Below are 16,366 nucleotides of genomic sequence, written 5' to 3' on the forward strand. Positions count from 1 at the left end.
TCCTTAGTATTTGGTGGATTTTTGGTTTAGGCACAAAGAAATAATATACAAGTTTCTATGATGGAGGAAACAAAACCTTAGTCTACGTAATGACATTTTAATATTAATCTGTTTTATACTGAATTATTATTAAACCTTAGGCTGTACCATCTCACCCACCTGTAACTTGATCCACTAAAATTCTTGAGGTGATGATGCGCCCATACTGCGAAAATAACTGCTCCAGTTCTTTCTGCGTCATGGTTTTTGGAAGGCCGCTAACATATAAGTTAGCATCTCGGATTGATGCAGAACTAGGACGGGCATAGGAAACCTGGCGAAAATTAGGAGCAAAATTGGTCATCAGATCAGTGACAAAGTTAGGACTTATGGGGGAGATGTATCAAACTGACAGGTGAATTTGACCATATTGTAGTAACCAATAAGCTTCTCCCTATCCTTTTATAGAATGTACTTGATAAATGATAACTAGAAGCTACGTAGTTTGTTGTTATTATAGGTAACTTTCCTACGTGTCCTGTTCATAATTTTTGATACACCTCCTCTTTCCAAACAATGCGCCTGAAAAGAAGCAGAAGCTACATGTAGCTTAATTAAGCTGTCAAAACCCAATTGCAATTGCTGGTCTTCTCTCATCATGAGCCTTGTTTAATGACCATACTTTGAAGGTAACAATCATTATACATTCATTGCATATGTTGTATTTTGGTATAAGAAATCCCTTTCCAATTGATTGCTTAATTTCTCAGCTGTAGCAGTATCAGTAAGTTTCATACCAATGGCGTGCGGTGAGGGGAGGCAGGTGATGCAGAGCCTTTCCTGTCATACTAACGTATACGCCAGAGATCTGACTATATAAAGTATATGAAAAATACAAAGAATATATTATAAAATTTCTTCTTTGCCTTATTGTAAACATTTTTATAGCAAAACTCTGGAGTATAAAGTCTATGGCAGGAGAGGCAGTGCCCCCCTGAACTACCTTTTGCTCGGGTTCACTACGATATGCCGGCGGTCGGGCTCCCGTCGACCAGCATACCGGCGCCGGGAGCCCGACCGCCGGCTTACCGACAGTGTGGCGAGCTTTGCTCACATCTCTGATCAAAACTTACCAAATTTCCAGCAGTATGTATTTTATTTATTTATTTTATTAACAGTTTCTTATATAGCGCAGCATATTCTGTTGCACTTTACAATTAGAACAACAGTAATAGGACAAACTGGGCAAAAACAGACAGACATGGAGGTAGGAGCACCAGCACCTGTGTATAATGCCTACATGTATATACTGCTGCACCTGTGTATAATGCCTACATGTATATACTGCTGCACCCATGTATAATGCCCACATGTATATACCTGCTGCACCTGTGTATAATGCCCACATGTATATACTGCTACACCTGTGTATAATGCCCCCATGTATATACTGTACTGTTGCACCTGTGTATAATGCCCACATGTATATACTGCTGCACCTGTGTATATTGCCCACATGTACAGCATACTTGCCTACTCTCTCGGAAGCTGCGGGAGGCTCCCATTTTTTGGGGTAGCCCCCTGCACCCCCCGGTCCGTGGAGGGGGGAAGGGGTTAAAATGACGCAAACCGTATAATTTTAGCCCAGTCCACACATCTGGAAAATGAAGATTCACGGGTCCGCGTGAAGGGGGTGGGGCTAAAATGATGCGATTCGCTTGATGATGTCACAGCCCGGCCCTGCCTCCTGAAGTCTCCTGCAGCGTCTCCTCTCCGGGAGACATTCAAAGTAGGTAAGTATGATGTTCAGTATATACTGCTGCACCTGTGTATAATGCCCGCATGTATATACTGCTGCACCTGTGTATAACATGTATATACTGCTGCACCTGTGTATAATGCCCACATGTATATACTGCTGCACCTGTGTATAATGCCCACATGTATATATTGCTACACCTGTGTATAATGCCTTCGTGTATATACTGCTGCACCTGTGTATAATGCCTACATGTATATACTGATGCACCTGTGTATAATGCCCACATGTATATACTGATGCACTTGTGTATGATGCCCACATGTATATACTGCTGCACCTGTGTATAATGCCCACATGTTTATACTGCTGCACCTGTGTATAACGCCCACATGTATATACTGCTGCACCTGTGTATTATGCCCACATGTATATACTGCTGCACCTGTGTATGACGCCCACATGTATATACTGCTGCACCTGTGTATGACGCCCACATGTATATACTGCCGCACCTGTGTATGATGCCCACATGTATATACTGATGCACCTGTGTATAATGCCCACATGTATATACTGCTGCACCTGTGTATGACGCCCACATGTATATACTGCTGCACCTGTGTATAATGCCCACATGTTTATACTGCTGCACCTGTGTATAATGACCACATATATATATACTGCTGCACCTGTGTATAATGACCACATGCACCCTTGAGCTCATATATTGTGTGTAAATCTGGCTCTAGTCAAGGGCGTATCTAGAGAGGAGGGGGCACGTGTGCAGTCTCCGGTGTGGGCCCCCTCCTCTCCCATCCCGTAGCGCACACACTGCACCCATTATAGATATGCCTTTGGTTCTAGTACTAGCCAGTGCCTCCTGAGCCATTCACAGTACCTCATTATACTGTATATGGGAAGTGTACGGCAGGATGAGGAGGGTGTGGCCAGCTCTCGATTTCACGTAAACCTTTTTGGAGGAGTGATTTCTATAGGGATCCTGCTGAAGTAGAGGAGTCCAAGGGACGGCCCATAAATATAAATACAGGCGCTTAGGTATTGATTCTTCCTATGAAATTTTTGAAAGTGGAAACATCCTCTGCGACGCTTAAAATGGAAATTAGTGATTGGAGTATAACTATTTAAAAAAAAATAAGATTAAATAAGAAATAATCAATTTGCCGCCCAGAAACGCCCACTTCATGTCAATCTTCCTGCGTTCTGCCGTGCGACTGAAAGCTTTGCTAGAACCTGTGCAAAACCACAAAGGCCTTTGTACCCGTACATCGCGCGTGCGCATTGCGGTGCATACGCATGCGCAGAAATGACAATTTTTAGCCTGATCGCTGCGCTGCGAACAACGGCAGCTAGCGATCAACTCGGAACGACCCCCATAGTTCAGGTAAACTATTGAATGGCTGGTTAAGTATAGTATGTCTGTTATTTTTAATCCATTTCCATGTATATTGTACATATATATATATATATATATATATATATATATATATTATTATTATTATTTTTTTATAGCATATAAATATTAGAATTCATTACTAAAAAGATGTACTGTATTTTCATGACATACATCATTTCCGTTCCCCCCAAACATGAATGCTCCGCTTCCTTCTATATCTCCTCTGTGTTTTAAAAATAGCTGTTGACTCAACGCAGAGAATGTGACTAATGTTATATTCAGCAGAATGGATAAAGAGAGACAAACTTGCAGTTTTGTGTGATTGGCTGAATGTGGGTCTTCTAATTCTCTGCTCATAGTAACTGTAAATATCGCTTGTGAAACTCAGTCCTGGTAACATCTATTTCAGATGTCATTTGTAGGTCAAACATTGCTCTGTAATTTCATTGCCTAGTCTGCGGAAATTGCTGCAGTATCAGAGGGCAACGAAAGCAGCAAGCGAGGAATGGGTTAATTTAATGCCTCACATACCGCATTCTTTGTTTAAATGAAAGATTATTGCTCCAGAATTATTGCACCCGCATAGAATTATTTTGTTAATGCATTTTTTGGTTTTAAATATTATTATTTTTTTGAATCATGTTTATTCGCTCTAAAAACTGGATTTGTGTCATAAAACAAAATTGGAACCTCAATTTGGGTTTGGGTTTTTAACATGAATGACAAAAAGGCTAGACAACTCAAATGGTCCTGTAGGCTTCTTAGAGTTCTTAAACTATGGGTTCAAATAACATGGATCATAAGGCCATTCGTACTGGGAACCAGGCTCAGACTGGCCCACAGGGGTACAGGGGAAACCACCGGTAGGCCCCTCTGCCTGGGGGCCCCTCCTCCTCTAGGTATCAGGTTCTAGACTGTGCACTTGAATTATATATTATACATATGTTACCTTATACTGCACAGGATTATGATGTATTCTCTACAGTACATTGCTGTCATTGATCTGGCACATTATCATGCATGCACTAGCATTAATTACTATATAAGTTATCAAGGAGTCCAGACCAGGTACTCTATAATGGTTAGCCAAACCTCTGCGGTGGCTGGCCACACCCCCTTTGGAGGCTGGCCCGGTGGGCCCTTCACACTCCAGTCCGACACTGCTTGGAACCCATAATCCTCTAGTTGAATTTACAGTTCACTGAAATCTAATGCCCTAATTATTAATAATGGTAACATTGCTACTTGCAGTCATATGCATTATATTGTATAACCTACTTAAGTTGCAGACCCGAATGATGTAATTAAAAATAAATTATTAATTAAACACATTAACAAAAGGCTTATAAATTTGTCAGAGCTTGAAATCCCCAAACCCCCATTGTGGTTTAGCACAGACTAGTATACTGTGTTATATAAATTGTACGTTTCATATAAAAGAAGCTTGTTCATTCCTCCTTAGGAACATATTTATGCTGACTAGTAATGATGATGGGCCCCCACAGGAAAATAGGCTTATCATTATGACAGCATAATGATGACCATACAGTCAGCCATAAATTATACATAATAACATTTATTTCAATTTTCTCTACAAAATCATGCAATTTTTCTCCTTTTAGGGAGACATTGGGGTTGATAATGTATGTGGTGTACACGCCCACATGGCATTGGCCACACCCACATGGCATTGGTCACACCCACACATCACTGGCCATACCTACTCTGCTTCTCACTATAGGCCCCGGAACAGTTTCAGCCCCAGGTCCATGTGGCCCTTAATACGTCCCTGCCTTGACTATTGCCAAATTTTTAAGTAAAAAAGGTATAAAGTAAAATAGAAAAATACGTTTCAAAGGTATTACAGTTGAGCCTTACAGAGATCCTAATAGAGACATTAGGAAAAAAATATTATTAATATTATTATTATCATTTATTTATATGGCAGCACAAGGGTTCCGCGGCGCCTAACACAGTACATAAACAAATGAGCAAAACAAGAAAATAATGACTTACAGTACAAGACAATGTAGGACAAATATGTACATGGTATATTAACATTGCTGTATCAGGGGACAGGACACTTAAATAATAAGTTATATTGGTGTAGATATATTAAACTTCGATATGGATGAGAAGTGTCATCTATCCTTGGGGGTCATTCCGAGTTGATCGCTCGCTAGCTGTTTTTAGCAGCCGTGCAAACACTAGGCCGCCGCCCACTGGGAGTGTATTTTAGCTTAGCAGAAGTGCGAACGAAAGGATCGCAGAGCGGCGACAACGTTTTTTTGTGCAGTTTTAGAGTAGCTCAAAACCTACTCAGTGCTTGCGATCACTTCAGACTGTTTAGTTTCTGTTTTGACATCACAAACCCGCCCAGCCACACCTGCGTTTTTCCTGGCACGCCTGCGTTTTTCCGAACACTCCCTGAAAACGGTCAGTTGATACCCAGAAACTCCCACTTCATGTCAATCACACTGCGGCCACCAGTGCGACTGAAATGCTTCGTTAAAACCTGTGCAAAACTACATTGTTCGTTGTGCCCGTCCGATGCGCATGCGCATTGCGCCGCATACGCATGTGCAGAACTGCCATTTTTTTAGCCTGATCGCTGCGCTGCGAACAAATGCAGCTAGCGATCAGCTCAGATGACCCACCTTATGTGCACCGATACCGTTTCTTCTTCATGTATGACAGCGGCAGTGCACGCAAGGTGACAGAGGCGCTATGCACGCCGGTGTGGCAGGCAATGTATGAATGCTCAGCAGCGCTGAATGTGTCGACACCTGCAGCTACCGATTTCAACAGATGCCGTTGCCTATACACCATAGCAGGGATAGTACCATAGCAGGGATGTCCCTGGCTGTGGTGGGTGCCTGGCTGCGAGATCTCGCACACTACCAGTGGAGCCGGCCCGGGGGAGAAACACAGCACTCAGCACTAGGCTGATCTGCTACGTGCACAGAGAGGCATCGCCGGAGGGAGGAGATTTCATTCCCCCTCTCCGGCAGCCGAGATGTTAGTACATCTCTGCGCTTGTGCTTCCCGCTTCCCCTCGTTAAAGAGGCAAATCGGGAAGAGTGATACCGGCACAATATGTACCGGTATCATACATCTACCCCATCGTTCCTTATAATACAGTTACTTTGATACTGCACCACTGTTAGTCCCAGTGTCATAGATGGCATCACTACAGTATGTTATCTCCCTAAATATTACCTCACCTTGATGGTTTTGGTTTGTAGTCTGAGTCCATTTAAAGTGTTAATGGCTTTTTCTGCATCCTTTGGATCAATGTAATTAACAAATCCATATCCTAGGCTCTGCCCTAGATGGGAAAAGAAACAGGCAAATTAAGGACCAATCATCTTATCAGCTGGTGCATGATTTACATAGAAATGATCTTCACCAAGGTCAAAACTGTTATGAAGGTCAGAGGACACTTTTGGTATTAGAGTTAAACAGACGGACACTCTGGCCTACTTATAATGTTATAAGTAGTCTGAAAATGCTGCAGCGATGCTATTGAAGATAAATACTGTATAAGCAATATGGACGTACCGAGCATGTCATATAAACTCAGAAATGATTAACACAATGTTGTCTTTTTCTATTTTGTTTTTATTTTTTTATTTTACTATCTAGAGATGGGGTAGACAACCTGTAGCACTACAGCTGCCGTGCAACTACATCTCCCAGCTTGCCCTGCCACAGTTTTATTGTTACAGCATGCTAAAACTGTGGCTGGGCAAGCTGGGATATATGGTTCTACAGCAGCTAGAGTGCCATAGTTTGCCTACCCCTGTTCTACAGAAAGCTTTCATTCATAGATTAAAATACCTCAAAGCAACCCAGTAGGAAAGCGGTTACATTACAAGCATTTGGACATCTGACAAGCATGCATTGCTGCACATCTTATAACATGACCCATTTCACGCTGCACACATTTCCCAGCTGCCACTGGGGTATATTTTCCAGTAGCTGCAACCGCATCAGAATTAATTGATTGGAAAAAACACCTTTCATGTGAATTAGTTCAGCACAGGTTACTGCAATCGATAGGAAGAAAGAAGTATGGGAGGGAGCCGAGCATCTCGGAGCTGACGTCTCGCTGAGGACCTGAGGTGCACACAGACCACACACAATGCCGAGGTTTACGTAGATGAATGATTGTTTGCTACGCCGCATGTGACAAAACCCCCAGAATACCCATACGACGCATGCAGTACCCTGAGTGTACACACAAAGGCGCTATTGTGTATGGAAAAGGGGTGTAGTATAATAGATCTATAATGTTATGGTCGACAGTCAATGGGTCGACACCAACAGGTACAAAAGGTCGCCATGAAAGGTCAACAGAGGTTAAGACAGTGGTTGATACAAAAATGGTCGACACCTGTTTTTTGTGCCAATTCTTGTATATTTCATGTTCTGTGACCACCATCAGTACAAACGTAGACCCGCTGGCTTTGCTCACCATGCTTCGGGCAAGGTTACAACTCCCAGTAGATGTCCACGTGGATATCAAATCAAGCAATTGTTGGGAAAACATGTGAAAGCCCCAAAAACATTTGTGTGTCAGCCAATTTGTGTGTCGGCCAATGTCACATCGACCTTTTGAACTTGTCAGCCGTAAGCACTGTCAACCTTTCATCTGTCAACCTTTTGTACCTATTGACTTTTTGGCCCTGTCGACCTTATGCATGTCAACCATATGGTGTCGACCTACTGACTGTCGACCAATAAATTGTTGATCTATCATCCGGATACCATTGGAGAGTTGGTATCAGAATTCACAAGGCAAAGTGATGGGCATTACTAGGCCTGAAGTGAATGGCAAAAAAGTCAGTCTCAAAGACTTGTTATGGGAGTGCGGCATGCGTGTCAGTGAAAGCAGATGCCATCTCTGATGCATAGAGGTCATGTTCAGTCAGAGAAACTGCAGTTGCCATAGTGTCAATGGTGCGCATGATGGTGCACAGATGATGTTTTGTCTAGGAACACAAGAAGTGCAAGAGCAGCTCTGGACTCACTATCGGCCAATGTATGTCTAAGTGCAACTGGATTTCCGCCAATGTGCATGAACCTACAGGGCAACATGGTAGCAGTGCGCCGTGAAGCAGTGTAGGCACAAGATTTCCCTTTGTACATGGCAGCAGTGCGCCGTGAAGCAGTGCAGGCACAAGATTTCCCTTTGTACATGGTAGCAGTGCGCCGTGAAGCAGTGCAGGCACAAGATTTCCCTTTGTACATGGTAGCAGTGCGCCGTGAAGCAGTGCAGGCACAAGATTTCCCTTTGTACATGGTAGCAGTGCGCCCTGAAGCAGTGCAGGCACAAGATTTCCCTTTGTACATGGCAGCAGTGCGCCCTGAAGCAGTGCAGGCACAAGATTTCCATTTGTACATGGTAGCAATGCGCCTTGAAGCAGTGCAGGCACAAGATTTCCCTTTGTACATGGTAGCAATGCGCCGTGAAGCAGTGCAGGCACAAGTTTTCCCTTTGTGCATGGTAGCAGTGCGCCATGAAGCAGTGCAGGCACAAGATTTCCCTTTGTACATGGCAGCAGTGCGCCGTGAAGCAGTGCAGGCACAAGATTTCCCTTTGTACATGGTAGCAGTGTGCTGTGAAGCAGTGCGGGCACAAGATTTCCCTTTGTACATGGTAGCAATGCGCCGTGAAGCAGTGCAGGCACAAGTTTTCCCTTTGTACATGGTAGCAGTGCGCCGTGAAGCAGTGCGGGCACAAGATTTCCCTTTGTACATGGTAGCAATGCGCCGTGAAGCAGTGCGGGCACAAGATTTCCCTTTGTACATGGTAGCAGTGTGCCGTGAAGCAGTGCGGGCACAAGATTTCCCTTTGTACACGGTAGCAGTGTGCCGTGAAGCAGTGCAGGCACAAGTTTTCCCTTTGTACATGGTAGCAGTGTGCCGTGAAGCAGTGCGGGCACAAGATTTCCCTTTGTACATGGCAGCAGTGCGCCGTGAAGCAGTGCAGGCACAAGATTTCCCTTTGTACATGGTAGCAGTGCGCCGTGAAGCAGTGCAGGCACAAGATTTCCCTTTGTACATGGTAGCAATGCGCCGTGAAGCAGTGCAGGCACAAGATTTCCCTTTGTACATGGTAGCAGTGTGCCGTGAAGCAGTGCAGGCACAAGATTTCCCTTTGTACATGGTAGCAGTGCGCCGTGAAGCAGTGCGGGCACAAGATTTCCCTTTGTAGATTTATATGTCAAATGAGATAAGAATATTTGTGAGGGGCGTTCCTTAATGTGCATTTTCCGCTCTATAGAGGGACGTATGTGTTGTACCTACTCTAAGCTGGCAGGTTTTCATGTTGTCCAAAACTATTAGACCTATTTTGGCTTCCATGCAGCACTGCGGCGAAAAAGCACATTTTAAACATATGGGTGCCTGATGCAGTGTTGAACCCAAGTTGGCTGCAGCCTCCTGTGATTGTTGCCTGTATGCAGAGGTGCCTCCACCTGTTCGGGCAACTGCCCCTATCCGTGCAGTTATTTTCCATGCGTATCATCTTTTCACAAGTGATATGGCTGGAAACAGCCATCTTGGGACTTCCATCCAACTATTCATAGCCTGTAGTTGCCCTGACAACGCCCTATTTGAACTTTCCTATATGAAAACTTACCGTTACATCACAGTTACACCTCGGTAGATACAGCTGTAGATGTAACTGAAATACATATGATTGTGCATTCTCTGTACTTGCATGCACTTGTTCCCGGAACACGCGCACTGAAAAATCACACAAGATGCACTCCGGCATACATTCAACACTCATCGGCCCTGTGCTGAGCGTAATAAAAAGCTTCATGAAAGTCCTGATGTCCCCACAGTCTTTACACTTATAATGGCCGTGAATGAGACAAATCTGAGCAATATGTGAGGAGTGAAACTGAATTTATTGAAAGCAGTCAGACCTGGATTAAGATTTGTGGGGGGTCCCTGGGCAACTAATTTGCCGAGACCCCGACCAATAAAACTGTCAATATGATATGCTAGCAATGTTATTAAAAGGTATGTGTTAAACACACTATAGTGACCCCAGTTCACATTATGCCACACAATAACCACAGTTCACATTATCATAGTGCACCCCCACCCCACCCCACCCGGGCGAACGCCAAAACTGTCTTTTTGTTAATCCGGCTTTGAAAGCTGTGGCAATATAAAGGGAATTTGACTATGATGGTTCATTTACAATGTTGCAGTGGGCCCCCCCGGGAAAACTTTGTGTCTCCCCACCAGCAGAGGTGCACTATCAGGTTGTGGAAGCACGCCTTATGCATAGACTGTAGGCAAGCCCCAATTCCCAGAAGCATTGTGCAAATCCAAGGCAGCACGATGTTCATAATGAATGTGATTTATAAATGAGCTCTAATGAAGTTAATTACTGTATCTGTGTAAACAAGGAAATACTTATAATGGACTTTTGAAAACATGTAGACGGTCAATTTGTATTATTATAAAAAAAAAATGTGTCAGTTACATGTATTTTTATTTTTCCTCTTATTTTACACTACGCTCCCTCTTTTTAAAATGATGGTGAATAGCCCTTAAGGTGGGTACACACTAGAAAGATATATCTGCAGATCAATTGATCTGCAGATATATCTATAGACGGATCGGGCAGTGTGTTGAGCATACACACTGCCCGATCCGTCGGGGACTGACGTCATGAACTGGGCGGGCGTGTACATACGCCCGCCCAGTTCAGCTGTCAATCACCGCCGGCCGCCGCAGCATGTGTACGGGCGGTCGGCTGACCACCCGTACATACACAGCGACGCGCCAATATATCGGTAGATATATTGGCCGTCGGCTGTGCTGCAGGGCCGACGCGATATGTCTGTGAACGACGGAGTTCACAGACGTATCGGCCGTACACACTGGCCGACGGTCCTGCGATATATCGGCCGTTCAAGAGAACGCCCGATATATCGGCCAGTGTGTACGGGCCTTTAGGCAAAACTGTGACATTTTTGATGCCCAACTTTGTTTACATAAAATGTATTTCCAAAATTTCAATAGACAATCTAAAGAGCATTAATAGAAGAGGACACGAATTAGACAACATTGAAAATCAAATATTTCAATTATGATTTAACAAAAGAAAAAGAAAAAAGAATTCCGATAAGTAAATGCTTGAAAGCAAATATTTAAGGGCTGTGCTCACCACCTTACTTGGGGGGTCATTCCGAGTTGATCGCACGTAGCAACTTTATGCAGGCCATGCGATCAACTAGACGCCGCCTATGGGGAAGGGTTTTTTTGCATAGCAAGGCTGCGATCGCTTGTGCAGCCCTGCTATGCAAAAAAAGTTTTGTGCAGAACAAGACCAGGGTATGAGTTACTTACCCTGTGCGATGATTCCAGCGTTGATGGTCCCGGAATTGACGTCAGACATCCGCCCTCCAAACACCCGGACACGTCTGCATTCGCCGCCCCACTCCCAGAAAACGGTCAGTAGACGCACCGGGACGCCTTCCTCCTGTTACTCTTCTTGCGGTCTCCGCTGCGACCGCTTTCTTCGCTAGCGGCGTCACTGCCTGGCAACGGCCGTCGCCGGGCAACGACACGCCTGCATCATGCGGCTGCAGCACATGCGCAGTTCCAACCCGATCGCACGGCTGCATCGAAGCGCAGCGTGCGATCGGGTCGGAATGACCCCCTTGATACGTTAGCTGCTATGGAGAAAGAAAAGGGTTTCCACACGTCCCTTGGTAAGTATATAAATTGTAAACAGAAAAGAATCTCCCAGCGCTTTTTGACAAGTACTGTAATATAGCCATTGATACTACTATAGATAATAATATTGTAAAAAAAAATTTAATCAATAGAGTAATTTATTTATCCAATAAAATTAAACAAATGGAATGCTCATACACATAAATTGTAAAATATAAAAAAAATGCATTATATTGTATCATATGTTATATTCTAAAAATAATGGCTGTGACTCCTAATACCGGAATACTACACACCACAATTGAAAATACATACATATAACATAAAACATAAAATAGAGTGAAACAGCTAAGTGAATTACTCACTATCCTGGATATCCTGATGAAGCCTGCTTGACAGGCAAAACTAGTTGATCCTCCAGCATACATCAAGTTCTGCCGGCAGACACCCAATGTTTTTTTTTCTCTTAAGCTGCAGCACTAAGAGGTGAGAAGTAAGGGTGTGTACACACGGTGAGATCTTTTCTTCCGATTCTGACTATATAGTCAGAATCGGAAGAAAAGATAGTGCAGATCGCAAGGTGACAGTTACCTTGCAATCACCTTGCGATGCGCGGCCCCGCGCGGTCGGCATCAGCAGAAAAAATAGACTGTGCAGGCAAGTCAATCTTGACTATAATAAGAATTTACTCACCGGTAATTCTATTTCTCGTAGTCCGTAGTGGATGCTGGGAACTCCGTAAGGACCATGGGGAATAGCGGGCTCCGAAGGAGGCTGGGCACTCTAGAAAGATTTATGACTACCTGGTGTGCACTGGCCCCTCCCACTATGACCCTCCTCCAAGCCTCAGTTAGGACACTGTGCCCGGACGAGCAGACATAATAAGGAAGGATTTAGAATCCCGGGTAAGACTCTTACCAGCCACACCAATCACACCGTACAACTCGTGATACTATATCCAGTTTGACAGTATGAAAACAACTGAGCCTCTCAACAGATGGCTCAACAATAACCCTTTAGTTAACAATAACTATTTACAAGTATTGCAGACAATCCGCACTTGGGATGGGCGCCCAGCATCCACTACGGACTACGAGAAATAGAATTACAGGGGAGTAAATTCTTATTTTCTCTAACGTCCTAGTGGATGCTGGGAACTCCGTAAGGACCATGGGGATTATACCAAAGCTCCCAAACGGGCGGGAGAGTGCGGATGACTCTGTAGCACCGAATGAGAGAACTCCAGGTCCTCCTCAGCCAGGGTATCAAATTTGTAGAATTTTGCAAACGTGTTTGCCCCTGACCAAGTAGCTGCTCGGCAAAGTTGTAAAGCCGAGACCCCTCGGGCAGCCGCCCAAGATGAGCCCACTTTCCTCGTGGAATGGGCATTTACAGATTTTGGCTGTGGCAGGCCTGCCACAGAATGTGCAAGCTGGATTGTACTACAAATCCAGCGAGCAATAGACTGCTTAGAAGCAGGAGCACCCAGCTTGTTGGGTGCATACCGGATAAACAGCGAGTCAGAGTTTCTGACTCCAGCCGTCCCGGAAACATATATTTTCAGGGCCCTGACAACGTCTAGCAACTTGGAGTCCTCCAATTCACTAGTGGCCGCCGGCACCACAATAGGCTGGTTCAGGTGAAACGCTGACACCACCTTAGGAAGAAATTGGGGACGAGTCCTCAATTCTGCCCTATCCATATGGAAAATCAGATAAGGGCTTTTACATGATAAAGCCGCCAATTCTGACACTCGCCTGGCTGAAGCCAAGGCCAATAACATGACCACTTTCCACGTGAGATATTTTAGATCCACGGTTTTTAGTGGCTCAAACCAATGTGATTTTAAGAAAACTCAACACTACGTTGAGATCCCCAGGTGCCACAGGGGGCACAAACGGGGGCTGAATATGCAGCACTCCTTTTACAATGTCTGAACTTCAGGTACTGAAGCTAATTCTTTTTGAAAGAAAATCGACAGAGCCGAGATCTGTACTTTAATGGAGCCTAGACTCAGGCCCATATTCACTCCTGCTTGCAGGAAATGTAGAAATCGACCTAGTGGAAATTCCTCTGTTGGGGCCTTTTTGGCCTCGCACCATGCAACATATTTTCGCCACATGCGGTGATAATGCGTTGCCGTAACATCTTTCCTGGCTTTAATAAGCACAGGAATGACTTCTTCCGGAATACCCTTTTCCTTCAGGATCCGGCGCTCAATCGCCATCCTGTCAAACGCAGCCGCGGTAAGTCTTGGAACAGACAGGGCCCTTGCTGAAGCAGGTCCTGTCTGAGCGGCAGAGGCCATGGGTCCTCTGATATCATTTCCTGAAGTTCCGGGTACCAAGCCCTTCTTGGCCAATCCGGAACCACGAGTATCGTTCTTACTCCTCGCCATCTTATTATTCTCAGTACCTTTGGTATGAGAGGCAGAGTAGGGAACACATAAACCGACTGGTACACCCACGGTGTCACTAGAGCGTCCACAGCTATCGCCTGAGGGTCCCTTGACCTGGCGCAATATCTCTTTAGCTTTTTGTTGAGGCGGGACGCCATCATGTCCACCTGTGGCCTTTCACAACGGTTTACCAACAGCAGGAAGACTTCTGGATGAAGTCCCCACTCTCCCGGGTGTAGGTCGTGTCTGCTGAGGAAGTCTGCTTCCCAGTTGTCCACTCCCGGAATGAACACTGCTGACAGTGCTAGTACGTGATTTTCCGCCCATCTGAGAATCCTTGTGGCTTCTGCCATTGCCATCCTGCTTCTTGTGCCGCCCTGTCGGGTCACATGGGCGACTGCCGTGATGTTGTCTGACTGTATCAGTACCGGCTGGTTTTGAAGCAGGGGTCTTGCCTGACTTAGGGCATTGTAAATGGCCCTCAGTTCCAGAATTTATATGTAGGGAAGTCTCCTGACTTGACCATAGGCCCTGGAAGTTTCTTCCCTGTGTGACTGCTCCCCAGCCTTGAAGGCTGGCATCCGTGGTCACCAGGACCCAGTCCTGTATGCCGAAACTGCGGCCCTCTAGAAGATGAGCACCCTGCATCCACCACAGTAGAGACACCCTGGTCCTTGGAGACAGGGTTATCATTTGATGCATTTGAAGATGCGATCCCGACCACTTATCTAAGAGGTCTCACTGGAAGGTCCTCGCATGGAACCTGCCGAATGGAATTGCTTCGTATGAAGCCACCATTTTTCCCAGGACTCGTGTGCAATGATGCACCGATACCCTTTTTGGTTTTAGGAGGTCTCTGACTAGAGATGACAGCTCCTTGGCTTTCTCCTGCGGGAGAAACACTTTTTTCTGTTCTGTGTCCAAAATCATCCCCAGGAACAGTAAGCGAGTGGAAGGAACCAGCTGTGACTTTGGAATGTTCAGAATCCAGCCATGCTGTTGTAGCACCTCCTAAGATAGTGCTACTCCGACCAGTAACTGCTCCCTGGACCTTGCCTTTATAAGGAGATCGTCCAAGTATGGGATAAATAAAAACTCCCTTTTTTTTGAAGGAGTATCATCATTTCTGCCATTACCTTGGTAAACACCCTCGGTGCCGTGGACAGTCCAAACGGTAGTGTCTGGAATTGGTAATGGCAATCCTGTACCACAATCTGAGGTACTCCTGGTGAGGAAGGTAAATAGGAACATGCAGGTAAGCATCCTTGATGTCCAGGGATACCATGTAATCCCCCTCGTCCAGGCTTGCAATAACCGCCCTGAGCGATTCCATCTTGAACTTTGTTATGTAAGTGTTCAAGGATTTCCATTTTAAAATGGGTCTCACCGAACCGGCTGGTTTCGGTACCACAAACAGTGTGGAATAGTAACCCCGTCCTTGTTGAAGTAGGGGCACCTTGACTATCACCTGCTGGGAATACAGCTTGTGAATTGCCTCTAGCACAGCCTCCCTGCCTGAGGGAGTTGTCGGCAAGGCAGATTTGAGTAAACGGCGGGGGGGAGACGCCTCGACTTCCAGCTTGTACCCCTGAGATACTACTTGAAGGATCCAGGGATCCACCTGTGAGCGAGCCCACTGATCGCTGAAATTTTTGAGGCGGCCCCCTACCGTACCTGGCTACGCCTGTGGAGCCCCCGCGTCATGCGGTGGACTCAGAGGAAGCAGGGGAAGAATTTTGATTCTGGGAACTGGCTGCTGGTGCAGCTTTTTCCCTCTTCCCTGCTTTTTTGAAGCCGAAAAGACTGTACCTGATAATACAGTGCGTTTCTTAGGCTGTGAGGAAACCTGAGGTAAAATATTTTCATCCCAGCTGTTGCTGTGGATACGAGGTCCCAGAGACCATCCCCAACCAATTACTCACCCTTATAAGGCTCTATGTGCCTTTTAAGTCAGCAGCACCTGTCCAGTGTCGGGTCTCCAATACCCTCCTGACAGAATGGACATTGCAATAATTAAGGATGCCAGCCGGCAAAATATTCCTCTGTGCATCCCTCATATATAAGACGACGTCTTATGTTCGCAAAATAGTATCCCTGTTTGAAAGGG

General features: G+C 45.3%; 1 protein-coding gene across 7 annotated transcripts in view; it reads right to left on the reverse strand.

The window, feature by feature from the left end:
- Positions 1-16,366, reverse strand: part of ELAVL4 (ELAV like RNA binding protein 4) — a 134,779-nt gene that overhangs the window by 9,315 nt on the left and 109,098 nt on the right. For all 7 annotated transcript variants that reach the window (XM_063939572.1, XM_063939569.1, XM_063939574.1 and 4 more), the window contains 2 exons: positions 6,380-6,483; positions 160-313 (listed from right to left, as the gene is read on the reverse strand). In XM_063939572.1, coding sequence (XP_063795642.1) covers positions 160-313; positions 6,380-6,483 — 258 coding nt within the window. The remainder of the gene's footprint in view (positions 1-159; positions 314-6,379; positions 6,484-16,366) is intronic.

The sequence above is a fragment of the Pseudophryne corroboree genome, chromosome 9 (genome assembly GCF_028390025.1).
Source record: "Pseudophryne corroboree isolate aPseCor3 chromosome 9, aPseCor3.hap2, whole genome shotgun sequence".
NCBI lineage: Eukaryota > Metazoa > Chordata > Amphibia > Anura > Myobatrachidae > Pseudophryne > Pseudophryne corroboree.